At 42.6% G+C, this 27,624-nt stretch overlaps 1 protein-coding gene across 1 annotated transcript; it reads right to left on the reverse strand.

Moving 5' to 3' along the window:
- Nucleotides 1-271: 271 nt before the first annotated feature.
- Nucleotides 272-27,624, reverse strand: slc6a15 (solute carrier family 6 member 15). Its single transcript, XM_049575242.1, has 12 exons — nucleotides 27,485-27,624; nucleotides 24,828-25,349; nucleotides 18,011-18,168; nucleotides 17,315-17,441; nucleotides 16,615-16,796; nucleotides 10,520-10,630; nucleotides 8,240-8,481; nucleotides 6,979-7,177; nucleotides 6,219-6,411; nucleotides 4,985-5,144; nucleotides 3,851-4,013; nucleotides 272-1,907 (listed from the first exon to the last, which is right to left on the reverse strand). The coding sequence occupies exons 2-12, from the start codon at nucleotides 25,126-25,128 to the stop codon at nucleotides 1,527-1,529; spliced, it is 2,217 nt and encodes a 738-aa protein (XP_049431199.1). The 5' UTR covers nucleotides 25,129-25,349; nucleotides 27,485-27,624; the 3' UTR covers nucleotides 272-1,526.

Below are 27,624 nucleotides of genomic sequence, written 5' to 3' on the forward strand. Positions count from 1 at the left end.
GAGAGCGTCAGAAAAACACTTTTGTTTTTCAAGTGAAACAGCTTTATTCAGTTTTCTTGGTTCAAATCATCAGGGGCCGTATTCACAGACACACTGAGAGCTCTTAACTGAGACTAAAAACTGTCAGTAAGGAGTCTGAGCTTAGGAGTGATTTAGGAAAGTTCAGCAACTCTGAGCGAGGAAGGGACAGAAACTTTGACCTCAGTGAGGAGGTGTGGTTGACCCTGTTGCTAGGTGTGACACATTCTTTTAACAGATGTGATTGGTTGTCAGAGACACACCCCTGAACTGCTGACTGTGAAAGTGTTGTCATTGTTAGTGTGATCAATGCTGTTGGATGGTGGAGACAGACTCAGCTCATGAACAATGAACGCTAAGGGAATTCCAACCAGGAGCAGTTTTAGCTGGTTGTAATCCGTAATCCTCACTGATAGATGACACTAAATCCTCCTGAATCTGACACAGTGGACCTTTAAGATATATTTTCATATAGTGACGTGCTTTGGCAACCACCTAAAATTTGTAGGACAAAAAATCACACGAGTTTCAGGGTATGGGCCATATTTGATTTTTAATTTTGACGGGGAAAAAAAGATGCATTTGAAGCCATTTCATGGAAAAAAAAAATATTTACAGGGAGGACTCGGTCCTCACAAACATCGACAGCACATTAGTAAAAAACAAAGACACAAAGGTTAAGGATTTGAAGTACTTCTGAACCTTAAAAACATGGTGTTCTGATATCCAAACTATCAAGATAAATATATTTATAATATTTATATTATATTTACAGAATACCTTAAATATACAACGTCCATCATGTATTCTATAAACAAATATAAATTACTTAGGCACACTTTAGTCTCAAACAATCATGGGAGTGGTTTTCAAAGGCCATCCTCTCGCTGTTTGAACTGGGTTGACCTGAACTTTCAGCAGGAAGGACCTGCTGCGTCTTGCATCGTTACGCCTCCCAGAGCGGCTAAACTGCTACTATGCTCACGACTTGTTGGCCAGCAGTTTGGGATCATAATGTACATGACCATTTTTTACAGCAGGACTTGAAGCTGGCTTGATTTACACAGCCCACAGACACAGGTGCGGTCCCAAGGTGACCTCCTGACCCCTCAACTCGCTCCTCTGCAGACTCCTCTTTGCAGATTCTTGTTCAAGTAGGCCTGGTGGAGCATCCACCTTATTGCTTACACACATTGTCTCCTGCAGCATCTACAAGGAGGAGGCAGCAAAGGGAGGGAGCGGGGGCCAGAGATGAGTTTGGGACGCAGCCAAGCGAATGGGTGAGGGGTAAGACAAGGATGACATTTATTCCCACACCTTATTTTTTTAAAGGTGGACAGTCATGTAAGGTTCAGAGACGACAAATAAGAGAGCAGCTACGATATCTACAAAGAATATACAGTACAATTGAAATATACATGTATGATACGGCCAACTAAACGCACGCAGAGGGGTGGAGGGGAGGAGTGGCCAGCCGGGACGGCCGGGCAGGGCTTACTAAAGTCAGTCTATAAGTCCGACTCGGGCATGTCCGGCATGTCGGCCATCAAGTAACCGATACCGTAACGGCCATTGGGTGCAGTGTCCGCGTCAGGGCCACCGCTGCCGCTCTGCTTGCGGTAGATGCTGTTGCCAGGCATCGGCGAGGGCGCCTCGCTGGGCGACTTGCCTTGGATCAGGCTGGTGTCGTCGTCCTCGCCCGGCCGGGCGGTCTCCTTGATGATGCGGCCCTTCTTGTAGGAGACTGTAGAGATGCCGGTAGTGTTCTCGTCGATGATGTTGAAGTAGCGCAGGGCAAAGACAATGGGCACTGGCAAGATGGCCACCACCACCAGGGAGATGCAGACCACGATGCCCCACGTAGGGAAATGCAAGCTCTGCTCTTTGGCCTGGAGGACAGACAGGAGACAAACAGCAAGTTGGTAACTGGTGTCAGAGGATGAAATGTTACTTTTTTGTTTCTTGGTTCTGTTTTCAGGATTTAGTAAATCTAGTCTGTGACTGGAAACTTTGTCCAATCACAGGTCTTTCAGAGGGAGGGATGTTCCTATTGGCTGTTCAGATGATGAATGGCTCATTTAATGTCAGAGAATCCTGCAGAGAAAGTTGCTACTTCAGCGTCGGCAACAACTGTCTGCACCACTAAGCAACCCAAAAAAGAAAGACGGACTGATCAAACAGAGTCTGACAATAAATGAAACAAAATATGTCTCAATCTCAGTGAAGTGTTTCAGAGATGAAGAGAAAAAGTTGTTAATAGTTTAGCCTTCTCCTAACAGGAGCTAAAGGCTCACAGCTTCATGTTCATCTAGCTAATGTTAGCAAGAGCCTCGAACCACAGCGTGTCCTCCACCTCACTCTCCTCCGCCACAGACCACCTTGCTGGGAGGAGAGCGAGTAGCAACCTGTATGCAGCCAATGCAAACCCCAGCTTGGGGGGACCAGACAGCCCCGACCTTCTGGTGGATCAGCAAACTTTCTGTTGCTGCCATTACACAGGTTAGACCCGGCACTGGGGAGATTGCAAAGGCCAAACATCATCTGCTACAGCTGCCGACTGAAGATCTCTCCCAGGATCTGCTACCTGCTCTCCTACAGCAGTGGTGAGCGAGGCGGAGGGAGCGTGAGGTGGCTAGCAGCTAATGCTTGTCTCATTTGTGGTCTGATAAACAAAAAGAGAGCGGGGTGAGGACAGGAGAGGTGAATGTGCTGGTTGCTCTACAATAAAAAAAAATAATAAACCAATGTACAGAAACACTGGGATACTGTATGGAGCATGTGCATGCCTGTGGTCATGTGGGGGGGCTTAAGACAGAGAGGGGAGAGGAGATTTCTTCCTACCCCTGCTTTCACTGACAGAAACACTGGCTCAGGTTTTTCCTTTAGAAGCTGTCCAGGCTGTGTCACAGTTCATCTCCTGATCAGTTTATCCGGGAGGTGACGGACGAACAAACAGCCACATTTATGAAATATATTGACTTTATTGTGTCACATGGCTCCTCTGAGGGCTGACGCTATATTTTATTAGTCTATAAATGTTTTTTATGATTTTAGCAGAAGCAGTCTCTATTTCAGGCCCCGGTTATAAAACACTGAGCTATAAAACTGAGAAAAGAAAACAGAAAATTAATTTATGGAGGGAAAATGCCCAACATTTACCAGCTTCAGCTTCTCTGATGTGAAGATGTGCTGCTTTCTGTGTATTCTTTTTATTGTAAAATCAATATATTTGACCTGTAGAGTGTTGTTTGGAGAAGACTGTTTTACCATTTTACACTTTTGGTGCAAATTTTTATTTGATCAAAATGTTTTTTATTAAAGATAATGAGTATTATTGTTTGTTGCAGCCTCATCACGTCATCCCTGAGATCTGCTTAAATGCATTAAGAGTCTGCATTTCAGACAAAATGATGACCAATCACTGCTCACTCAGGTGAGGTAAATCCATGTCCCTGAGTCAGTTCAGCTGCAGGTGAAACTAATTAGCTGCTTTAGTGAGCTGAGGTGTGTTGGTCTCACTGGACAAATTAAGGAGTCCATGCAGGGACACTTTGTCCCATTTGTCCTTGAAGCTTTTAAAACGACTGGTTTTCTCTTGATGTGATCAAACAGGTGCTTGAATGTCTCCGTGGTAGGCTGCACATCCTGTCAATTGTCTCAGAGTTTAAGAGCACCTAAACACGTAAAACCTTTGCCTTTCCCCTCTTTTTCAGCTCCTGCCTCGTTTACTTTGAACTCTTTAATTTGCTTTTTACTTGTTCCAGGTTTGGGAGAACTTCCACCCCCATTGAACCTTCGTCCCAGGGGAGACGAGCCGGAGACGTTGACTCACCTCTTCCTGTATCCAGGCACTGTAGCTGGGCGGCGTCATGGTCATCTGGATGAAGCTGGCGCACAGGAGGACCAGCAGCAGGATGGGTGTGATGTACTTCCACATGTAGTAGTAGAAGCGGTACGGCGTAAAGCCCAGCATGTCCTTCAGGTCTTCAAAGAACCTGAGAGAAAAGAGAGCGACGCCGCGGGAGGTGAGATCAGAACTTTGTGGTAAAGAATTCACAATGGTCTCATGATATAAGTGCTTCATAAACCTGATGGCCTTTACATGCTGTTTATATGGTTCCAAAAATAGTGATCCAGATATAGTATTTGGCAAACAAAGGGTTTGTTTTTAACCTCCTAAAGTCACCACGGTCAGTGACAGCTTGTTCTTACAGGAATCATTCACAGCATGTGGAAATAAGGGAACAAAACCTGCCATGAGAACAGGCTGTAACATTTACAGACTATATAAATATATAACTTTAGGTTTTTATTATTGTTTGACTAAAATATTTAAATCTAAACTGCAGAAATGAATCTGCTGTGTCTGAAGGGTTCATTTTCCAAATAATCAAACTAAATCACAAATTATAAAAGGTGAAGTTGATTTAAACAGATTTGATTTAAACTGCCTTTGCATAGGACTACATTTGATATTATTTGCCGAAAAAATCAGTCTTAAATTTAGTTTTAAAATTCCTTGGAAAGCTGTCGGTTACGTGTGGACACCAGGGGGTGGGGGAAAAATCGATACAGCAAAGTATTACGATATTTTTGTGCAGCAGTATCGTATCGTCACACAGTATCAATTTTTTTTATTATATAAATTATTAATATGACAAATACAATTTAAACTTTAGGTAGCCTACTAGAATAATTTAATCAGTTGCTTTTTTAGTCCATTACACACATTTTACTGCTGCTGCAAAAAAATGACTGCAGTGAAATGAACAGACTAAAAACTTTATCATGTTAGATAGATAAACAGTTTTCTCTTGGGGACAAAATTTACAGTTGAAAAAAGGTCATAAATCAGAACATATTTTGTCACAATACTCAGCGTATCGCAGCATATTTAAAATCGCCATAGCATTATCATGATAATATCATATCGTGGATCCTCTGGTGATTCCCACCCTGTACTTACTTGTCAATCCCATAGACCCAGGCGACAGCCACGTTCTCCAGTATGACCACTATGAGCAGAGGCAGAGTAGCCGAGTAGTCGTCGAACATGGCCACAAAGTAGTTCCCTGAGCGCTGAACAAACAGGAGACCGATGGAGAAGGCCAATACGCAGCAGCCCACTGCAGGAGAGGAGCAGAGAGTCGGTTACTGTACGAGCTGACAGATACATGAGGTGAACTTACTGACATCGTTTCAACTCATATTATTTTCATACGTAAAAGGCACTGCTTTATGAACAGCAAACCTGTGCCATGAATTATTGCCACTATCCCCCCGTGTACACTCAAGCTGGTATAAGAAGAGTCGAGATAAACGGAGCTAAATGGATCATACGTAAGTGGAGCGGGACCCATTTAAAGCAGTTTGAGTCAAAGGAGCAGCAGGATGGCCCACATCTGTTCACTGTAGTGTGCAGCCGCCACTGAGAAATCATTAATCAAGTTTGGTGCAGCTTTTCTGTGATCATTCTCTAAGATATTTCTTTTCATCTCCTCCTCTCTCTGTGGGAAAAGCTCAGTTTGGAAATGTTATCCTTTTTTAGTCTCTGAGTGCAGAGTAAAGGTATGTTGGACGACTGTCAGACTGTCTCAGCTTTTTATTCAAGGAATTTCTGTGGAAGCAGGAAGAAGCTGCCCACACGCTGCATTATGATACAGACATTTCTCACAGCACAAGCTTCTTTTTATGGTTGTAACTCCTTCTGTTGGTATTTATCTGACATCACAGTGCTGGAGATGGATGAGAAGTTTGATTCACTGTTATGTCATTTCATTGTTCATTTTCTAATGTGTAAATAGTTATTAGACCAAAGCATTAATCTTTGGAGAAGCTGAGGAGTCCATTTGAGTTGCTTCAGACTCTACAGACATCCAGGGATTAAACTAAAGTAACCTAAACATACAACAAGTTTGCACAGGACTTTTTGCAACCCTGCATCCACCCAAGTCTGCAAGATTCCCTGCCATCACCGCCTCCATAAATCCTGCACTCATGACATGTGTTGGCACACAGGGATCACAGTCCTTTTACAGAACTCTACAAAATGCCTTCAAATTGCAGGCTAGTGTTCAAAAATCTGATAAAAAGTATAAAAAGTAAATCTCTCTTCACAGAAAGATTTCAAATGTGTGCTCTTTAGAGTCCATCTGATCTTTGCATGACTTAACGGAGAGGTACTGAGAGGTCTCTCTAACCTGTAAGAAATTCCTTGCGGACTTTGAAAGTGTCTATCAGCGGAGTGAGGATGCCCTCGATGGTGCCGAACATGCTGCCAAGGCCGAGGTTCACCAGCATGAGGAAGAACATGACGGACCAGAAGGGCGAGGCTGGGAAGTGGGTCATGGCCTCTGTGAAGGCGATGAAGGCCAAGCCTGTGCCTTGGACCGCCTGATGGGGAGACAGGAGGAAGAAGAAGAGGTAAAAAAAAAAAATAGTGGCCAGGAACTTTATTTAACCCCAATTTTATTTGAGATGGTGACCTCATGAACCTTTATTTCTAATTCCCCTGTTTTGTAGGTATCATGAAAAGTCATCTGTCATGTTTCGTTTGTTTCACATTAAAACCCTGCGAGCAGCTCAGCAGCAATAATCCCCTCCCTTTCCCTGGAAGCTTTTATTGTGAAACACACAGAAAGTGTTGGATTTTAAGAGCTGCTTAACGTCATCAAGTTGAAGCAGTGGAGAGGTGAGTAAGACATGACGACGCTGTTTTAATGTAGTTAAAGGAATAGTTTCTTCCATTGGTGTAGATTTTGAGGGGGACGCAGGGGACGTGTGCATTTGTCCCCATGAAAGTAGCAGGACTTTTATTTTGACAAAATTTAGGACATTTTCACCATAAACTGGTACATAAAATTTACCAGAATGCAGTGTTGTGAAGTGTTGATATATTCATGTAAGTAAAGAAGTAACCAAGACTTCTTTACTTACAGGACTTTCAGTTTTTGCACGTACCTTATTGAGCTCATTCTCAATGCTGCAGGGTTCCAGTCCCAGCGCGTCGAACCCGTCCTCCTTCACCCCTTTGATGATCTCTATCATCTTGTGGTAGTCTTCAGTGCTGACCTGGCTGACCTGAGTGAGGTTGATGTGGTGGGGGATCAGGCTTTCTTCAATGCCATTCCCCAATAGCGTCACTATCTTGTGGGTGTTCCTAAAAAAAAAAAAAAACCACAGGAGAAGTTACTGATAGTTAAACGACCGAATACCACCTACTTCCACCCGGTGTTCCCTTCCTGTAAGATTGTAAAGTCAAACCCTGTTCTTTCTTCCTAAACCCAACCACGTGTGTGTGTGTGTGTTGGCTCAACGTAACCACATGTGTTTGTTGTTGAAGGAAAAAACGTCAGTTGGTGGTGTTGTACCGACGTAGTGCTTTTATTTTGAAAGAGACTGTATGAAAACGGTACATTTCCTGGGAAAACAGAAGTGTATTTTGAAAACAGGCTATTTATGGGTAGCGTTACCTAATACCTTAGTGGTACCTGGCAACGTCAGGCTGGTAACTTGTGTCAAGCATAGACTGAGGTTGTTGGACATTAATAGTGTTATTTTGTTAGTGTGAGCCAACCTCTTGTCCAAATATAGTCACTTCTGGCCCAAAAAAACAAGAAGGTGACTGCCAAAATGTCGAGTTTCTAATGGGTAAGGTTACATCGACTTCTTTTATACAGTTCTTCAGCTAAGTAGCAGAACAGTTGCAGCTCCTGTTTGGGCAGGTAAACACACCATTTAATACAGTCAACTTTTGTTGCTGTGTTTTTGGACAAGTTAAAAATCCAGTCTTCGATGCAGAGTATTGCTGACTAACAGACCTGTGGCTGTGCCTAGTTATGGCTGCTATGCTATGATTGGGTAATCACTTTTTGGGGGCGAGCTTTAGCAAATGGTGGGTTGACCTTCATACTTTAAAATACCAAAGAGAAAACACGTACAGAGACTGTTAAGTTGTCTGAAAGTCTAAAACAACATTGGAACACATTCTGCAGGAGCTTTTTTCTAAGTTGTTTCCCCTAAACTGTTTCCTTTTCTGCTTTTCAATGTCTAAAGAACAAAAAAAAAAAAACAGAGCTACTTCGCCTTTCAAAAAGCCGCAATCACCATTTCACTGTGAGTCACATTCACACCTGAACGTCTTGTACATCAGCTCTTTGATGGTCTGCAGCCAATGCAGTTTCAGTCTATAAATACACAAATGTGAGAAGAAGCTACTCACAGTGCGACACACTTGCTGTTCATGATGTTTGCTTTGAAGCCCAGCACTGCGAACACCACCAGGGTGGCCAACACGGAGGTGAAGAAGTTGATAAAAGACACCAAGACGGCATCGAAGTGGCAATTGTTGTCCCGCTTGTTGTAGCTGGAGAAGGCGATGACGCCGCCGAAGCCGAGGCCCAGGGCGAAGAAGACCTGCGTGGCCGCCTCTCGCCACACCTTGGCCTCCAACATGATCTCCAACTAAAAAACAACACAGGCAGAGTTCAGCTTAGTTTGGAAACACAGTCTACATTTAGGATTGTCACTGAAAGAATACGGTCATATCTGTTTATATAGGTGATTGTTTTCAGGACGGAAACAGAAATCTGCAAATCTGTGAACACTGTTATTTTCTTACACAGGAATTTCTTTAAAACAAGATCAACATTTTATCACACTGACTGAATACTTTATCACTATAGCACATGACCAGGTTTCAGGGCACGCCACAGCATGGAGTCAGCTCTGCTTAAAGTATCTAATGATCTGCTGTCCCTTGACTCTGGTAAATGTGCCATGCTCATTCGTTTAGACTTCAGCTCAGCTCTTGACATCGTTGACCATTCTGTTTTCCTGAGCCATCCTGGTCCATTACCCTGGGAATGGACCTGGCGCTCAAGATGGTCTGGTCCTTACAGTTGGAATGTTCTCTGTCCAAACTGGAAGCCTGTTCTCCTCCTCTACTCCCATCACCTGTGGTGCACCCCAGGGCTCCCTCTTGGGACCCATCTTCTTTGCTCGTTTTTTTGCTCCCTTTAGGCTCCATCTTCCATGCAATACAACATCACCTGACACTGCTATACAGATGATACTCAGCTTTACCTCCCATTAGAACCAGGTGATAACAGTAACAACACAGTTGGGCCCCTCTTGGACGGCCTCCAAGATGTGAACTCTTGAATGCCAAAAAACTGTCTTCAGTTAAATGATAGTATGGCAGAGGTGGTCTTAATTGGCCCCTCCAACTCCATCAGGGGTATAGCAAACCACCTAGGGCCCCTGGCGCCAAACCCTTGATGCCCAGGCCAGAAATCTTGGTGTCATCTTTGATAAAAATTAATTAAAATTTGACAAACAAATTAACACTGTCGTCAAAAGCTGCTTTTTCCAACTTAGATATATTGAATTTTGAGCAACAGTTGTTCAGCTGTAGGTGGGGCATCAATGGCTGGATGTTTTATTTGAGCTGGTGTGGGGGATTTTGAACATGTTTCACATATTCATATGCTTTATGCTAAGCCTGTGTGTTTTGTGCTTCACCTGACTCCAAGATAAAAATGCTCTAGTGACAATAAAGGTAAAGCCAAAACTTTAAAAGTTTAAATTTTGGTCCTCATTTAAAAGTTGACCACAGTAACATGTTCTTCTGTTTGTCTTTGACAGACTCTCACTGTACCCTCTTGCCAGATGACACCTGGCGTCCTGACAGTTTCCACAGTGCAGTTTTCTATCACAAAGGTCTCAAACTGTTGTGAGCGCAGAGCAGAACACACACGCAGCAGGACTTTGATGTCCGCAGGTACACAGAAGATGGAGGCAGGACGCGATGTTTGAAGCTGTAAGATGTCAGCCGAGGACACTGAGCAGACACGAGACAGACAGAGTCTGCTGTGAGCGAGCCTCTCCTGCTGCTTGGTTACATAAAGCCTCGGTAACTCCTGTTTCCATGGCGACATGATTCCACAGCCTGAGGTGCCATTGGCTTGTTGCTGCCGAGGAGCCGGCCTATTACAGCGTAGATTTAAATTTTGAGTTCAGACACCTTTTTTTGTAAACAGTGAGTGGATTCAACAGCAGCTGCTTGATGTTCAGTATTAAGGAGAGGAAACAACAGCAGTGTGTCGACATGTAGCAGAGCTGAGACAATTTATCGATCGCTGATAGTCGATATATCATTTTAGTCATTGCTAAAGCAGAAATCAGTCACATCTATTGTTACAGCTTTTCAAATGTTAAGTTTGATGCTTTTTTCTTGTCATAAGTGACAGTGAACTGAACATCTTTAGATTTTGGACTGTTGTTTGAACAAAACAAGACATTTGAAGGCGTCACCTTCATTTTTTCCTGACCTTTTATAGACCAAAAAATCAGCAGATTAATCTACAAAGAAAAGAATTGTTTGAGCCCTGCAATCACGATCTCCCTCCTGTGGCTGAGTATCTCACAGAGACTTTTTCCTCATCTCTCTGAACTTGTACCTTCACAGTTTAGAGAAACGTTTGCATGAAACGTGCATTACCTTGGGTGTGAACATGTGTCGAATCCCGTCCACGGAGCCCTTCAGAAGCAGAGCCCGAACCAGGAAGCAAATCAACACGACGTACGGGAACAGGGAGCTGAAGTACATCACCTGCAGGCAAACAAAACAACCTGTTAGAAGACGTCAAACCTCTGCAGTCCGACTCAGTGCTGTGCATGAACACACAAACGGAGCGCGTTAATGGCACCTAGGACAACAAAGCTACAGTGACTGCTGAAGCCAGTTCATATAGATATTATTTGAAGGACTTTTATGAACAAATCAGTTCAGATTTGTACAAAATCTCACATTTACGTGCAAGTTGTGCACGTCCAAACATCAGTGACATCTGCAACAACTTTAAAATGATAAATCGAGTTAAAGCATCAGTTTAGTCCTTAGAAATATTTGCAAGTTAATGAGCACAAGATTCAGTTTATTTAAAACAATGGAAAACGTGATCATAAACTAAATTATTTTTTTGTGACTATGAATTTCAGTTCAAAATTCAAATTGTGAATTATGAACATGAACTAGTTCATTTTAATCTGTGTGACCTGGAGCTCGCTCTTATTAAGTGTTCACCACACACAGCTCAGTCTGCACTTTAATTAAGTCACTCTGCATATTTTATTTTACGCCTCCTCTGAGTCTTAGAAGACATGAAACTATTACAAGCAACTGATGCATAATTGAAACGGTAATCAGAGGTGAACTTTTAAAAATAAGGACAAATGTGTTAAACACAATCTGTTGAAAAAAATCAAACTAAGCTGCATTTAAATTCAGTTGTTTTGGGTTTTTTTGCTGATGGCAATAAACTAGTTTCAAGATCAGTCAGATTATGTTGTACCTCTTCAGTACAGACTTGAGTCGACCACTTCTGATGTGAATCACGTGTCGCTCAGTGCCAGTTATCCTGAGTTTCTAAATTACTGAGTCGCGTTCAAAAATGTGGTGATGAAGAGAAAATAATGGCTGTTCAGTTCCTGTCAGAAGTGTGTGTGTGTGTGTGTGTGTTTCTTGACTGTAAAAATACATGTGGTGTGAACTTACTGCCCGACTGTCTCTGCGGTGTTGATGACAATAACTCGTCATGAAATTGTTTAGAAAAGAGAGTTTTTAAGTTGATGGTATTTCATTACAGGAGAAAGTAAACTTTAGTTTTTTCTCTTTTGTTTCTTATTTCTGTTAAAAGTTGGACACATTTTGTTTAAACTTTTGCTTTATGTATCTGAGATAATAACATTGCATGTATGAGTGGTGATGACTTAATGTACCGTGAAAGTTGTGTAAACGACACCAGCAGGGTTCCAGGCAGAGCTGGTAGCTGCTGAGCCTTTATAAGACCCTTTGTCCAATTATCCTGCTAATTAGACAGCGGGCCTCTCGTCTTTTTTTTTTCCTGCGTCTCTTTGTAGACTAGGTGGAGGTACTTAAAGACTGAGAGGCCTGACTCAGCCGCTACGCTGTGACACGTGGGTTTACTGTGCTGGCAGTGGGTGTGGGTGCAAGCACTGGGAGATGGTTTAAGGTTGAGTCATAGGCAGAGTTGGTGATTCAGAGACACTGCGTCTCCTACATGGTGGTCCATATGTAGCTCTGAGGGAGACTGTGTTACGTATTGGCTTACAGGGAAAAGGATGATTCAACCTAAAGCAGGATTCATTCAGATACCTGAAAGTTCAGGTAGGGAGTGTGGTGATTTTCTCTTCGTGATCAGAGGCGAAAACAAGCTGTGAGTCTCAGACACATGAGGGATTGTTGTAGTGCTCGGGAGTTTATGTTTGTCCTCCAGCTTGTTCTCTCATAATGGACAGTTTTTAAACCTAAACAGCTTCTACCCCCACAGGAAGTCATACTGGGGACTTCCCTGTTGTGTAGTAGCCTACGGGACTGTACGTTATCTATGAGGCGGGAGGGATGGTGAAGAAAGGGGGAGGCATGTCAAATAATTTTTTAAGCCCTAGGGAGGGACTGATGTTTTTTATTTAGGCTGAGGGGCGGGGCATATAACTTTAAACTGTTGTATTTTATATTGATTTTACCCCAGATTGTTAAAGAAAACATGCAAGTTGTCTTTAAAAATCATGTCTTATGTACAAATCGCCAAAATGGTGCCATTAATCACAGCCAGAAACTGTAAAAAATATATATATTGTTGGATTTTCAAATTTCCAACAGTCCTTTGACACGTGTGATGAATGCTTCTGTCAGAAAAAAAAAATATCTGAACTTTAAATAGTAAAATGTCATCAAAATCACTTTATTCTACATTTATAATTTGTCCAAAAATAAACCATTTGCACGAACTAATCAGACAAGAGTAAAAAACCAAGGCTTTTTTTCAACTCCAGGATTTCGTCTTCAACTTTTAACTTTCAAACTTCAAACAGGAAGTTATACAAATCTAGCTTATGGTGGAGGGAGGGTCATGGATTTTCCACCAGTTACTCAGGGAGGCTCAAGGAAAAATATCTGTAGCTTCGAGAAGGGACAATTAACTCATTCCCCAGCAACCCCCCTCCTCTGATAAATAAAGAACAATCCCTAACCACAAAGTTTTTCCTTTTCATTGTCAAAGAAAAGGCTTTAAACTTGATTTCTTGACGACATCACAGATACAAAGTTGGTCATTAATTGTGAAACCCAAGGAAATGGACACAGAAACCAACATAAATCCCTAAATATAAAGTCAAATGTCAGAACCAAAGTGCATTTCTTCTCTGAGGTTTTGACAGCTGCAGCTTGTCAGCTTTTCTTCTCTGATAAAACCCTCCCAGCGCTGCACCGTCGTGGCCTTGGTCAGCACAAAGCCAAACATTTTGTGTGATACGCAGATATCTGCTCCTTTGTAACCTCACTGCTATGTTCTATCAAAACGGAGACTTGTATTATGAAAGGTTTTGTGTCATGGCAGATAGTATGTGCTTCTCCCAAAGGTCATGTTCTGAGAACGGCGCCATTATCTTTATAAACTGATTCTACAGGACAGGTGTTCACACGATGAACGACAGACGTGTTAGCATCCTTGAAGGGAGACACCCAGGTGGATAGGGTAATATTGTTAACTTAATCGTTCAATCCGTACATTAACGTATTGCAATATTTTTGTGTTGTAATACGCATCGATACACAGATGTCAAGTATCGTGTTTTTTATATAAATTATAAATTTCACAAATATAAATTTAACTTTTGGCAGCCTACTGGGATAATAAAATCAATGTTATTTTTCTAAATTAAAATAAAGTTAATTATTAATTACAAATCATTAAAAAATATGTTTTCACACTTTCTCTCCTTAATAATAAGATGTAATTTAAATGTTATTTTACATCTGAAACATTACATTATTCATTATATTATTTGGCATATACAGTAGTTGGTTACTATGAATGTTGTTCAGCTACTTTCAAACACTTTTGATTAATTTCACTATAATTTTACCAAATGACAGGCCCCTTCTCTGCCCATCATGATCGTGCCTCCCTGTTCTCTTTCTTTCTTTTTTTTTTTTGGCCACACTCTTGACAATCAAGCCAAGCCGAAAGAGCGCGTATAACCATGGCAACCAAAAACGTCCTGATCCCTTTCACGCCCACCCACACACACTGAACAGGAGAGAAATGCAGATGGCAGCAGGGATATTCCTTGGAAAAGGCTTTTGTGAACATGTGTGGAGAGAGGGCATTAATATTCTTTTGTGCCGCACAGCGCTGATTAAACTTCAAAGACACTTTCCAGCCGGCCCCTGCGAGGGAAAGTTCAGGCCCATTTCTACTGTGGCCAACTGAAAAGGCCATCCAGACACACCAGGTAGTTGGAGGACGACCATCTGGCTCAAACTGTACAATTAACCAGCAGCTCGGCTGCTTCTGTTTGGAGCTTTACAAAAATTAACCATTATTTCTTTTTCATATTAAATAAACACTGTATATCTTTAGCAGTTCATCGTATTTTCCAACGGCAGTGAAGGACTTGAACATTATCTAGCTCCTCTGACAGAGCGGCAGTCGGGATAGATTGTGACAATGATTGTGGTTATCAGTGACATTTCTTGCCAGGCAGCAGAATGTAGCAGTCGGGGGGGAAATGAGACTGTCTCCTACCGCAAAACCATCACGGCACATTCTGAGATTAAAGCACCTCTGTTGTTTTGTCTGCTGCTGTTGTGGTGAACACGACACAAAAGACAAGGGCTCGGTGGTGTCAAGTAAACAGCAGACAGCTGCCTGGATAAGACCTGAGCTGAGGACAGAGCCTGGATCAAAGGTGGGAAAACTCATTTAGCCGGAGATGGACGTCTTTCCCACTCCGTTACAAAAGAGTTACAGTGTAATGAGAGGTCCGTTCACTCTGACCTGTTAGTCTCTTTCACCTACATTTTTTTGACCCAAAGTTTAGAGTCCCCATGACATGAAAAAAACATTTCCCAGTTTTTATCCTGTGTCCCCGCGTTAATCAATCATGTAGCTATCTCTTGCTGTTTTCAATCAGTATCAAAGTATTTTTTAATCGAGATCCCTGTTTTTTCTCTTTCTATAAAACAGTTTCAAATGTTTAAAGACTCATCCTGCGAATTCAGAAGCTTTTACATGTCTCAAAAAGGCGGCTGCTAACAAGTGGCTAAACGGCTTTACAGCCTCATTGTGGTGGCAACATTGAGTCATGTGACTCTGTAGTCATTTGTTTATAGCCTAACATTAGTGTTTTACTTCTAGTGATTGAATTTATGCTCCAAAAATCATTTGTGAAAATGATCTTGTGTGATGCTTACTTCCTGGTTAGCCTCAAGGAACCTTTAAAAAAATGGTGAGGTAACGATCCCTTGGTTGTCCGACTAAACACATCATCCCTGCAGCACTTGATATCATCAGCTGCATCTTTTGTTTTGGCCAAGAAAACATTAAAAAGCTGTCAGATACTCAGCCACCACAACTGGCTTAAAAAACGTTGAGTTCACTCTTTTCAGCTCTGCTTTGGTCTCCACCAGCTCCTGAGAAAAACATCTGGCAGCTATGTTCCACTGTCTCCACCAGCTCACTGCTAACTTTGCGTCTCCACTGTTTGGTGCTGGACAGGTTGTGTATTGTGTGTCTGTCAGAGCCTTTGTTGTAGAAACATTACATTGGTCGATGAATGCAGCTAAGACTGAATCGTACAGTAAATGTGCTGTAAAACCAAAATAATGAGCTAAAAGAGGCTTAAAAGCCCAAACGGAGCTGCAGAGCTGGGTGTTAATTCTCTCTGATGTTGGCACGATTACAAAGACTCATTTCATTGAGTTAAGTTCTGTAAGACTTTACTCCACTGCAGCCAAAAAAATGTGATCCCTGAAATACAGTATATTCATTTTGACTGCACACTTTGTTGTATCTGAGCCCAGACCTGAGATAAGAGGTGGGGATAATACCAAAATCAAATGACTTCCTCATCAAAGCTTTTTCCGGAAAGATTAACAAGTGCGACCATTCTTCCAATTAAGCTCGACCGTGACCTTGGAGGAGCCCCGGCTAATGCTTATCATATGACATGAGGGGTTGTGCAATGATAAAGATCACCTGTAAAAGAAAAGAGGAGGAGCGGGGTGAGTTTTCAAGCAAACGCCAACATTTACCCAGCGGGCTAATCCTTCCGGATGCTAGTCACGCTACTGTCAGCTTTGCTAAGCTAAAGTACATTAAGACAGAAATCCCACACAGGATCACATGAGCTCTTGGGGTCACATCTGAGACTGTATCATTAGAAAAATTTGTCAAGTCACATTACAGTAGTCATTTAGCGTCTTTAGACCAGGCATTGGTGCAGTTAGCACTCTGTAAGCCTCTACCTTAAAGTGAGCTAATTAAGTGTGAGGGGATTTAAAAAAAAAAAAAAAAAAAGAAAAGAAAAAACTGGGCGAGAAAACAACCTTTTGTTTCTGTCACTGTTTCACAGTTTGCAGGGTACAAGAGTTATACTGGAGCAGTTATATAGGCCAAGCTGCTGGGATTGCAGGGCAGCTGCAGTAAGCCTGTCCCTCTGTTCTCCTCCTCTCATGAACATCTTTTCTCCAAAACTAAAAATGCTAACAGAATCAAATCTCTTCTTTACCTTCCCAGACGACTGGATCCCCTTGATCATGGCGAGGCAAACCATGGACCAGGCAGCCAGCAGGCACAAGGTCATCTTCCAGTTGAGTCCTCCGCCCTCAGAGATGCTGTCAGAGATGTTCAGGGCCTCGCGGTACCAGTAGTAGGTGGTGGCCGAGCTCTTCTCACACTCAGGCACCACGTCTACAGACAAAACGGAGGAAGTTACAGCCTATATGTCATGTGTACCTCTGATGAAAAGTGTTATAAAAGCCTTCTGATTGGTCACTCAGTACGTTTACATGACATCAGAGAAAACTGATTTATTGTGTCACAATAAAGTGAATTTGTCACAGTGGGACTAACACACCCAGATCATGTGACTCCTGCATGTATACAGTCAATCAGACCCAAACTGGCCGAGGCACTCTGAGCATGCTCCACAGTTTCCGCCCCGGGCTTTGACCCAGAAGTCCAATAGCATTAAATGTGTAAGAGAAGAAGAAGCCGGTAACAACATGGAGAAATCTACATCCAGAGCTGTGACTTTTTGGACAGACCAAATGTACAGAGCTGTAAAGTTGTCCACCATGGTACCAGTTAGCTGCTAGCTAACCGTAGCTAACTTGTTTGTCCATTGTTTGGTCTGTGACGTAATAGGTCAACTGTGCAGGTAATCGTACTGAGTGAATCTGGTCCTAACATGTCTGACTGTGTCTCACATGTACTGGTCTTGTTCTTGACGAGTGGACACTCGTGCCACGGCAGAGGCTGCTGGAAGGACTGGGAGAAATAGAAGAGACTCCAGCTGATGATGACATTGTAGTAGAGAGCCACGAAGAAGCATACCTGCAGCGAAGAGAGGGGAGTTAAGTTTGGACGCACAAAACCACAAATGATGTGATGAAGATGTTTGAATCATCAGAATAGTGACAAACATTGTTCCACATGTGTTCAGTACACTGACGTCTCTTTTTCTTATTGCAAAAGGAGTCTTTATTTTCTGAGTATGGAGCCACAGCTTCCTTTTCAGCCATCTTTAGATAAATATCATCATGTTTTTGTTTCATTCATTTGTGCTGCTGATTTAAAGCCGCTGCTGGAAACATGAATTACATCACTTCCTGTGTTTCACCACATTTTTCCTTAGAAAGCTTTATAACTGACACCAGAGACGCCACAAATAGTTTCAGGTTACAGTTTGTATAATTTCGTAACACACAGTGGGGCTGCAGCAATACACCCGTTTCAAGGTATACTTTAATATGAAAGTTGGGTGGTTGCCTGGCAACAATAAAAAGGTCCAGCAAGCGTTTTTTAAGGGGCATTGAATTTTTTTTTTTTAAAAAAAGCCACACATTTTACACCCTGCAAAACCCTTTCTGTGTGATGGGGCCTGACTGTACTGTGTCACTCACCACACAGCTGGCGAAGCCGATGCCCCCCAGCCGAGGGCTGATGTAGTTCCACACCCCAATGCTGCCCCTGCGGATCCGCTGCCCCACCGCCAGCTCCAGGAAGAACAGCGGGATGCCGATCAATATCAGCAAGATGAGATAGGGCACCAGGTAGGCTCCTGTCAGTCAAAACCACACAGACAGCGAGTTAAAGGAAGCACATGCAAAGAAGGGAAACTGTGTCATCAGACAGCTACAAGCCGCAGCTGACACCATTTCAGTTCCTGAATGCAGCCCACGAGCACATGGGCATCACACACACACACACACACACACACACACACACACACACCTTCACATCTCTGACTGCCACGTGCTACATTCAAACTCACACAGCAGCTTCCTAAACTCTAACTATACTTCCACATAACGTCCCCCCGATGGTGACATATTTGCATAAAAGCTCTCTAACAGTATCTGTCTCATAATCTCCCTCATACACACACACACACACTGAAATTACTACACACTCATGTGCTGAGCTGCATCTGTGTGTCTCCACCTAGTGCCTCCCCCCTGGTGTGTGGTGCAATCAAATAATTCTGGAAACCAGGAAATATACTGAAGTCTAAAATTATCTAAATTACAGTGGGATCACTTTGAGGCTCTGCAGAGACGACATTCCTCTCTAGAACTAAGGTTTCCGGGCAAATGACTAACATTAAGACAGGCTGTAATAGTGTGCTGTGATAAAACACAGGGGGGCACATCTCTTGTGACAGTCAAGAGTAAGACTGCCGGGCACATGACGGCTGGCAGAGGACGAGAGTAACTAAAAGTCTTTGTTGAGAAGAAATGGCCGGTGGTTAGACGTGATCAGTGGCACCAGATTGTAAAATAATGCAGCTTTTATCTTCTTGTTGGATAAAGGGCGATGTAGGTATGCACGCTGCAGTGGGAGGTTTTTCTTTTTCCTCACGTGAGGTTCCTGTGGGTGTGTGTGTGCTGAAGGCTTTGAGAGGCCATGGAAATCTGTTAGAAACTGTTGCATCATTTTAAAAGTGCACGGCCACTGTGGAAAAACCAGACAATCTTTTCTTTAAAACACACTTTTTGAAGTCACACTGACGACAGTGATGATGTAAAAATCCCCTTTTGTAAAATTTCCCCCTCCTTTCCTTCAACAGGCTGAACCACAACATTAAATGTTAACATTGGCGGGTGGACGTATTGTAATGTTTGCAGTGAGTCATTGATGACGGCGTCAAAACTTCCGCCATGGGTGTATTGTTTTTAAGATAAGTTTCATCCCTGCTTCAGCCGCATTTATTGTTCCATCTGGCCGGACGTTCATTCACATCCTGAGTCCTGCTGTCCCTCCCAGGTTCAGCGTTATGGGAGTGGTCACAGGCGGGGAAGTAAATGTGTGCTTCTGTTGTTTGGTTTGTTTGTATATTAACTGGTTTCTAATATTAAAACCTCTATTTCTGGTTCACTGAGTACACGCTTGGTTCTGGGAAGAGGCTCTGGCATCAGTCAGCATCAAAAACCCCTCTGGTTTCTATTGTCTTCTAAAAGCCTCGACAGTCTCCGCTAGACGTTTGAACACTTTGATGGCACTTTGAGAAAGCAAACAGCCTGATGAGAGCGCATTTCATCTTTTCTTAAAATAGTTTCCAGCTCTCTCTTTACTTTTATTACACAGATCACTGGCAGTAAATATGCGGTTGATCCAGTCGAGGCATTGTCCACATGATTGACATCTCTGTGTTGTAGCAGTACTACATGTACAACGACAACGGGCGTGGGTGATTTGCATACTTGTAGTATGAGCAATGAGGAACAAATTACTATAACAACACGACCTGAAATACTGCTCACCTTAACGTATGATTGAATGGAGGAGAATAAAAAATGTAGGTGAGCTGTTGAGCTACATCTTCTGTTTTTTAAAAAATCTGGCGCGGCAGAGGCCAATGTTTTTCTTTCTCTGCTGAATATGATGTCACTGATCTGACAATTTTTACTACTTTCTGACATTTCATAAACGAAACAATTAATGCAGACGATGGATAAAGTGATGATGAGAACAATCAGTGGATCCAGCACTCGGAGCACAAACACCCCCTCGACAAACATTCAGCCATAAAAGGAAATAAACTGTAGTAAGAAGATGAAAGACACTGATGTACGTACACATGTATGAACACGGGACACGATACGCACAGGTTCCTGGAGTGGGTAGATAAAAGATGAAACACACACACATACACACACACACACACACACACACACACACACACACACAAAGATCTGCCTCATTTTAATCTAATTACAGTTGAACACAGCAGGGCGACCAGAGCTGTTTAAAACAGACCTGAAAACATGACAGGAGTTAGAGAGAGGTCGTGATCACAGCTGAACACACACACACACACACACACACACACACACACACACACACACACACACACACACACTTACAGATGGATCTTACGCAAATGAAGTACATTAACAAACTCATAAGGACATGATTCACTGTGGTTACGCACAGACACAGACTTCAGTCTCTCAAACTGTCACCCCACTTTCATCCATCACACCTCACATCCACCACAGACCCCCACCACCATCACAACCCCACCTCTCCTCCAACTGTAATTTTCAACGATATGAAGACTCGATGTTGAACGTCTTCTCTCAATGGGCCAATTTCATCGACTTTTTTCTCCAAGATTTTTCACTGTATGTTACTACATTAGCATTTAATAGTGAGAGAAGAATCCCACTGTGCACCCCACGGGCCCCACTGCAACCGCACTGCCTGCACCGTCTATATTTATGCCCCTGCAACACAATATCATGATAAGGTAATAGATGATAATATCATGATAGTTCAGCCCGACTGCAAACCACACACTCAGCATGTTCACAGACTACTGAGTGAACTATGATAATATCATATGTGATAAGGAAATGTTTAGAGGCAGCAGATTATACGGGTGAGTTTTAAACAACTTATTCTACATCCGGATGTTGAAATAGGCGAGAATTCCTTTTAATTCTTTACCAAGGTTTGTTTGCCTTTCTTTCCTTGACTTTTCGGGAGTTGGACTGTAACAGGAGCTGTAGCTGTAGCTGCTGTGGTTCAGTGAAGCCCACACGCACATTGTTAATGATGACTTGGATTGAGAGATTATATCCTGTCTGGACAGCCAGTCTGAGACGGGTTCATTTAATCAGCTTTCTTGAGACATAATCTGCAGGTGGGAAGTGCAGCACCTCTTCACCTTCTCAGGACACACACACACACACACACACACACACACACACGCACACACGTCAGAGTAATAACCCAGCAGCGAGTCCTCATTGCGACACAACAACACGAGGAGATCGTTTCAGGTGACGAGCACTTTAAATCAAGTGAAGTTGAAGGCATTGTGGGAAATGTGGTTTAGATCGCAGCAGGGTTCAGTCTTGTTATTATTAGACTACAGTCGTGAGCTGCTCTCAGGAAGGTGTCCCACATGTTGACAGCAGAGTTCGATGCAAATGATGCAGATTGAACACTGACAGGAGGTCACATGACCGTCGACCCTGAAGGTCACTGAGCAGGCTGGTTTTAACAGACAGGTACCAAACAGGAAGGAACTGTGTTTCCCCATCTGTCTTACACACACTTCCACAGAGAGTACTGAACACACTGCACATTAAACTTGCGTCTGTGTGCTTCATGTGGAGTCTAGATGTGCTGGTTTCCAGCTGGTTCAGCCTCAGGGTCCAGATTTCTGCTGAGTCATTGGTTAAAGGTTCACACAGTTTAATATATTCAATGTCATACTTGTGTTTTGCCATGACGTCAAGCTAGTTTGCTGTCTCTGTTAAGTAGCTGTCCGTCAGTCAGTCACTCTACAGCAGGAAACCACACTTCGAAATAAAAGCTATGTGCTGGAAATGTTTCCAAGTCATCAGTGGTCCATTCAGAATGGACCCGTGACCCACTTTAGGACCATGACCCACCAGTTGGGAACCACTGCGTTAAAGGACTAATCGTGAGGAATCTTTTAAATGTCCAAGAACTGAAACCTGTTTACAAATTTTGGCTTTTTGGAGGAGACTGGATGATCTGTCTTACAATCATATTTCTTAACACATTTTGACATGCATTCACTTGAACACTGCTGAGACGTTACAGGACCTGCACACAAGCTGTAAACATGTTATAATAAAAGCTACATGATCATTCTGTGAAATTTGGACCGACATACAAGCGTGAAAAATGAAACCATGAAGACTGCACTGACTGAGAGTATGGAAATCCAATTCCAGGCACATTTGTGTGACTGGAAAAAAAAAAAAACAGTGATGCAATCCGGCTCTGTTTGTCTACAAGGCCGTGGAAGTGCATCACATCCATAATTTATTCTGTCCTCGTTTGTCCTCTGTAACAACATATACAACACAGACAGACACACAGATGTGCGCACACTCAGATCTCTACACTCTCACAAACCAGACAGACTGTACAGTTGCATTTATTCTGAAATATCTTATCCTGATGCTCTCTCTGTAGTTTACCTGTTTTGATGCTAAATTTTCATCCGGCCCTGGTTTCATATTGTGTCGTTCTTAGTCTGTCGGCATGTCAGTGTCATGTGAAATAATCTGTGCAGGGCTCAGCACTGACAAGCTGGCAATGAGGCATCTGCTTTTGGTTGCCTAAACTGAAAACATGGTTGCCATTTTAAATCAGCTCATAATCTGAGTAATTAAGATACTGCAGTGTAGTTATGCAGTTATGTGTCAGCTTAATGGTGAAAATGTGACGTAAAAGAATCTCTGTAATGACGGGTTGCACAGAAAACAAACCACACAGCTGCGAAGTGTGGCTCGCCACTATAATTATATTTTTCTGTGACTGGGAGTTGTGTTTATGTGTTTCAGCTGGGAAGGGCATCTGTGTAACATTGGTCAACGTGTCACAGAGAGGACGCTGTTTAATGATTGGCTGCGGGGATTCTCTGGCTGCTATTTGCCGCTAAAAGTTCAACTATCCCCGACTTTCAGTTTGGCAGCGTGCAGCGTGGTTCCTGTTCTGACTGTAACAGCAAAATAGAAATATCACTAATTCAACAAATTCGAAAAAAAAAGTACCTTTTTTGGGAGGTGCTATTTTTGCTTTTTGCTGTCCCTTTTTCTCATATGTCAAGATGTGGTTCCACTGATTGAAACTTAACGCCAAGAATTGGTTGCCAGTTTCTTGAAATGGTTGCCAGTGGCATTTTGGCAACCGTAATTGTCGAGCCCCGTCTCTGGGTTGACTCTGATGTTGCTAATTACAACCTGAGTCTTAATTTCACAGTTTTGGCCGTGGTTTCTGTTGGTGCTAACATCGTTGAGTTAATTGCTAAGATCTGACAATGTGTCTAAAAAGAAATCAGATGCTGCATCAAAACCCAAATTGTATTCACACAGTTTACAGACAGACTTCCTGGTCTCTTGTTGCAACAGACGTACAGATTTCCTGAGCTTTGAATCGTTATAACCAACAGTTACCATCACTGTCTGTCCTTTTGTTGTCTTATTTATAACCTCTTTCATCATCTTAATGATTGTGTTTCTTGTCCTGCTGGACTTTGTTTTACTGATGTTTGCAGATTTACTCTGGTGAGTACGACGATACAAATTATCAGCCAGAACACAGCCACATTGTTATAACCAGAAATATCCTTTGAGTCATACACACATGAATCATAGTGAGGTGCACTCATGAGGAAAATCCTTCAAGATTTATTTTGTTTCATTCATTCATTCATTCATAAACTTCATATATTTGTCAAAATTTTGTTTTTTAAGGGACTGTTCTTTATTTATTTATTTTCTTTGGGCCTCCCTGAGTGACTAGTGGAAAATCCATGACCCTTCCACCTCCATACATTAGACTTTTAAAACTTACCCTTTGATGTTTTAAAGTTTAAAGACGAAGAAGAAATGCCGGAGTTGAAGGAAGCCTTGGTTTCTCACTATTGTCGTTCATACTCGTTACTTCGTAGAAATGGTTTATTTTTGGTCAGATTTGGTTATGTTCATCCCTGACGGAAGTGTTTGTTGCACATGTTGTGTCCAGGGATTGTCGGAAATTTGAAAGTCCAACGATAATTTAAGTTTTTACAGTTTTTGGCTGTGATAGATGGTGTCAAATCACGCCTTCCTTCCTACATGTTTGCTTTAAAAATCCGCTGTAAAATAAATACAAATTTAGATTTTTAAAACTTACCCTTCGGTGTTTGACAGTTAAAAGTTGAAGACGAAATCCTGGAGTTGAAAAAAGCCTCTCCACTCTTGTTGGTAAAACAGTTTATATTTTTTGGCCAAACGAGACGTAGAATAAAGTGATTTTGATGAAACATCACCGTTTTAAGCTCAGATTTGGATATTTGTTTGTTTTCTGATGCTTCTTCCCTAAGCCAAAAATAAAATTTATAAGCTCCTCCCCAGTGCTTAAAAAAATAATTTGACATGCCTCCCACTTTTTGCACCACCCCCTTCCCCCCAGTAAATAACAAACAGTCCCTTAAATGCCTCTTTTTTAAAGTTAGTGATAATGTTAGGATGATTTCTTATGACTATCATCATTATGTTTTCCCATATTTCCCACTCCTACTGTGCACATGTTCGTCAGCCTCAGTGTGATGAGGGCTGACAGTAACCCTCCCCGCCCTCACAGGTAAAGAACAGTCCCTCAAATGATTCTGTTTTTTAAAATTAGTGAATTATGATTTCTTATGACTATCATCATCATCATTATATTTGTCGGCTGCTGGCGGGAACTCACCCCCTCCGTTCTTCTGACACAGGTAGGGGAACCTCCAGACGTTGCCCAGGCCTACAGAGAAGCCAACCTGGGCCAGGATGTACTGGAGCTTGCTGTTCCAGGCCGGGCGTTCCTCCTCCTCTCCGTCCGAGCCCCCTTCCTCCACGTCGCACTCTTTCCCTTCCCCTTCATGGTTGTTGACGATCAGCGAGGTCTTCTTGAAGGAATCGTCACAGGCGTCCTCGTTGGAAAGCAGGTCTTTGACAGACTCTGTGACATCGTCGTCAAGCTCTCTCTTGACGGCCTTGCTGTTTTTGGGCATTTGATAAAGCAAACAAGGGCGAGGGGTGGAACGTCTTTATAAGTTGGCAGGCTGAAGGGCAGGGCCGGCGTCTGGGAAAAAGTCACTTTCTGAACCTTGGCTGTGCAAAGCTGAGAGTTTAAAGGTGTTAGGGTTCAAGTGCCCGGTGAGGTTTGAGACAGTTTGTGCAGGTTGAGTGATCAGGAAGTGGTTTAGCCTATGTCTTCATTATCACCAAGAGTCTGTGGGACAGAGGAGGACATATACAGATTACAGTGAGAAAACAGCAGTGAAAATTATGGACGAGGTTGCGTCAGAGCTTTGACACATTTGATGAGTCGCTGCTCAGCATTACAGTTTTGTGTCTTGACTCTCAGCCTCTAATTTCCCTTCATACATTTCTGTCTGACTGGTTTTAACATGAATTAACTTTGAATAAGCAAAAACATGCTGACTCTGGCAGATGGAGACGAGAACTGACTTTCTGTTAACCTTGTTTTAAAAAGACTGGATTTATCTCAACAGCTCAAACTGTGTGAGGTGTTTCTGCCTGATTATAATCATACGTTTATTTATTTATTTAGTTATCTGAGTCTACGGAAGCTTATTGATGCCACGCCAGGAAAACAAAACTGATCAGTATCAGTTTCTGGATACAACAATAAAACTTTCTTCTTATAACAATGTTTTGATGTCTTAACAAAATGTTTTCATGTTATTACAAGAAACTTTTGATATATAAAGAAAAGTTTCTTGAAATAAAAAGATATTTACATTTTAACAAGATGTTTTTATGTTATATCAAGACACATTTCTTGATATAACAACAACCACCATAACAACCACCATAACAACAACAACAACAACAACAACAACAAAAACTGACTTATTTCTCTTCTTTTAATGTGAAACTTTCTGTGACACATTTTTGTTATTGTTACAGCCTACTTATTCATCTTGTTATATCTCGTGTAAACCCATATGACATCCTGTTATAACAGAACTGTTCCTGTTTTGACCTGACACTGATCTTTTTCTCTGGCCTGGCCGGACTGTGGGGAAAAAGTCCATCCAGAGAATTATTGCTTTATCCGGGGACGCAGAGTTAGAACTCACATGGAGATCACGTGTCTGGCTGAGGCAGCACACTCACTGAATGAGGATCATTTTATTACAAGTCATTGTTCTGAAGCAAAGAAAGAAAGGTCAGGGAGTGACTGGCTGATGTGGATACTGACAGGTCGATCACGTTTCCATCCTCCTTAATAATTGAAGGGAGGAGGCCATTTGCATATGAACCCAAACACTCCTTTTCTCCGCAGCTCTCTGGATGGGATCGGGAAAGCCCTCAAATATAAAAGGGTATCAACTTCCAAAATACAAACGGGGATGTGAGCAGACACGCGCGGGCTGCCTTACCACAAGGGTGGAAGCAAAACATCTTCCTGTACACGATCATCATTTATTCACATTAATATCTCCTGCTGTGATTCTGACTATAAATATCGCTGGAAAAGATTCAAGGGTGTGGACAGTGCGCGCCCTGAGGCGGGTTAAGGTGCGCAACATCACCGTCTGCAAATCAGCATCCTCGGGCGTCCTGCTTTTCATTTTTACGCAATAATTCAGCCATAAATATTTTCATAAAAACGCATCAGGGGCGCGAGCATGTTGCAGAAACCCCACATGCCTCCCCTCCTTCTCACCAAGCGGAGGATTAAGTGATTAATAGATTTCCTTTACCGCTTCCAGATTAGCCTGGTTTGTATGAGGCAAAGGCCGTCGTTTCATAATCCAGTGAATGGAGCAGCCAAAAGGAGGCTGATGCTCAGTAACCTTCACTGCAGATATTATGGAGGCGGTAATGGAAGTGGCACCGCGATTAATGCGTGAATATGAATGCATGAATGTGTCTGAGGGTGAGGATGTGAGGCTGAGAGAGCGCGTAAAGACGAGGAGCGGTTTTTTTCTCCTCTGTGTGTGTGTGTGTCTGTGTGTGTGTGTGTGTCTGCACATGACTCAGGAATGACGAGTCAGTAAACGGGCCGACGGGATACAAAGAGAACATGCGGATGAAGAAAAGGATAAAAATAATCAAGCCAACAAAGCTCACCGGGGCCATGTGGCTCGGTGTGGCACAGTTTGTTCTGTGAGCAATGCGCATACATTAGTGTCCTGTGCCTCCCGCCCAGGCTGCATGACATCCATGTGAAGTGTTTCATCATTCACTGGCCAACCACATCCTGCGCACTGGTACCTCACTCATCCTCCCTCACACTCACACACACCATGCCTTTATCATCTGTGTAATAAGCCCTGAGGAGGCTGTGTATGTGTGTGTGTGTGTGTGTTTGTGTGTGTCTGTGTGTGTACTCACCACTGAGGAATAACAGTCGTCCTTTTCTGAGATGACGCGTCTCAAGGAATGAAATTATGAGAGCACATGCACGGAGGAGACATTATCACTTGTATCTGAGTGAACCAGTCCGGCCGGTGTGCTGCCTCTCATTTCGGTGC

The sequence above is a fragment of the Epinephelus fuscoguttatus genome, linkage group LG4 (assembly GCF_011397635.1).
Source record: "Epinephelus fuscoguttatus linkage group LG4, E.fuscoguttatus.final_Chr_v1".
In the NCBI taxonomy this organism is placed as follows: domain Eukaryota; kingdom Metazoa; phylum Chordata; class Actinopteri; order Perciformes; family Serranidae; genus Epinephelus; species Epinephelus fuscoguttatus.

Bases quoted from the DNA above. Each gene is read 5' to 3' on its own strand.
- slc6a15 (XM_049575242.1), bottom strand. From the start codon at position 25,128: ATGCCCAAAAACAGCAAGGCCGTCAAGAGAGAGCTTGACGACGATGTC. The intron at 16,797-17,314 runs GTGAGACACAGT...TTTTGTCTGTAG, and splicing joins CAAGAACAAGACCAGTACAT to ACGTGGTGCCTGAGTGTGAG. The intron at 6,412-6,978 runs GTACGTGCAAAA...TCTCCCCATCAG, and splicing joins TTGAGAATGAGCTCAATAAG to GCGGTCCAAGGCACAGGCTT.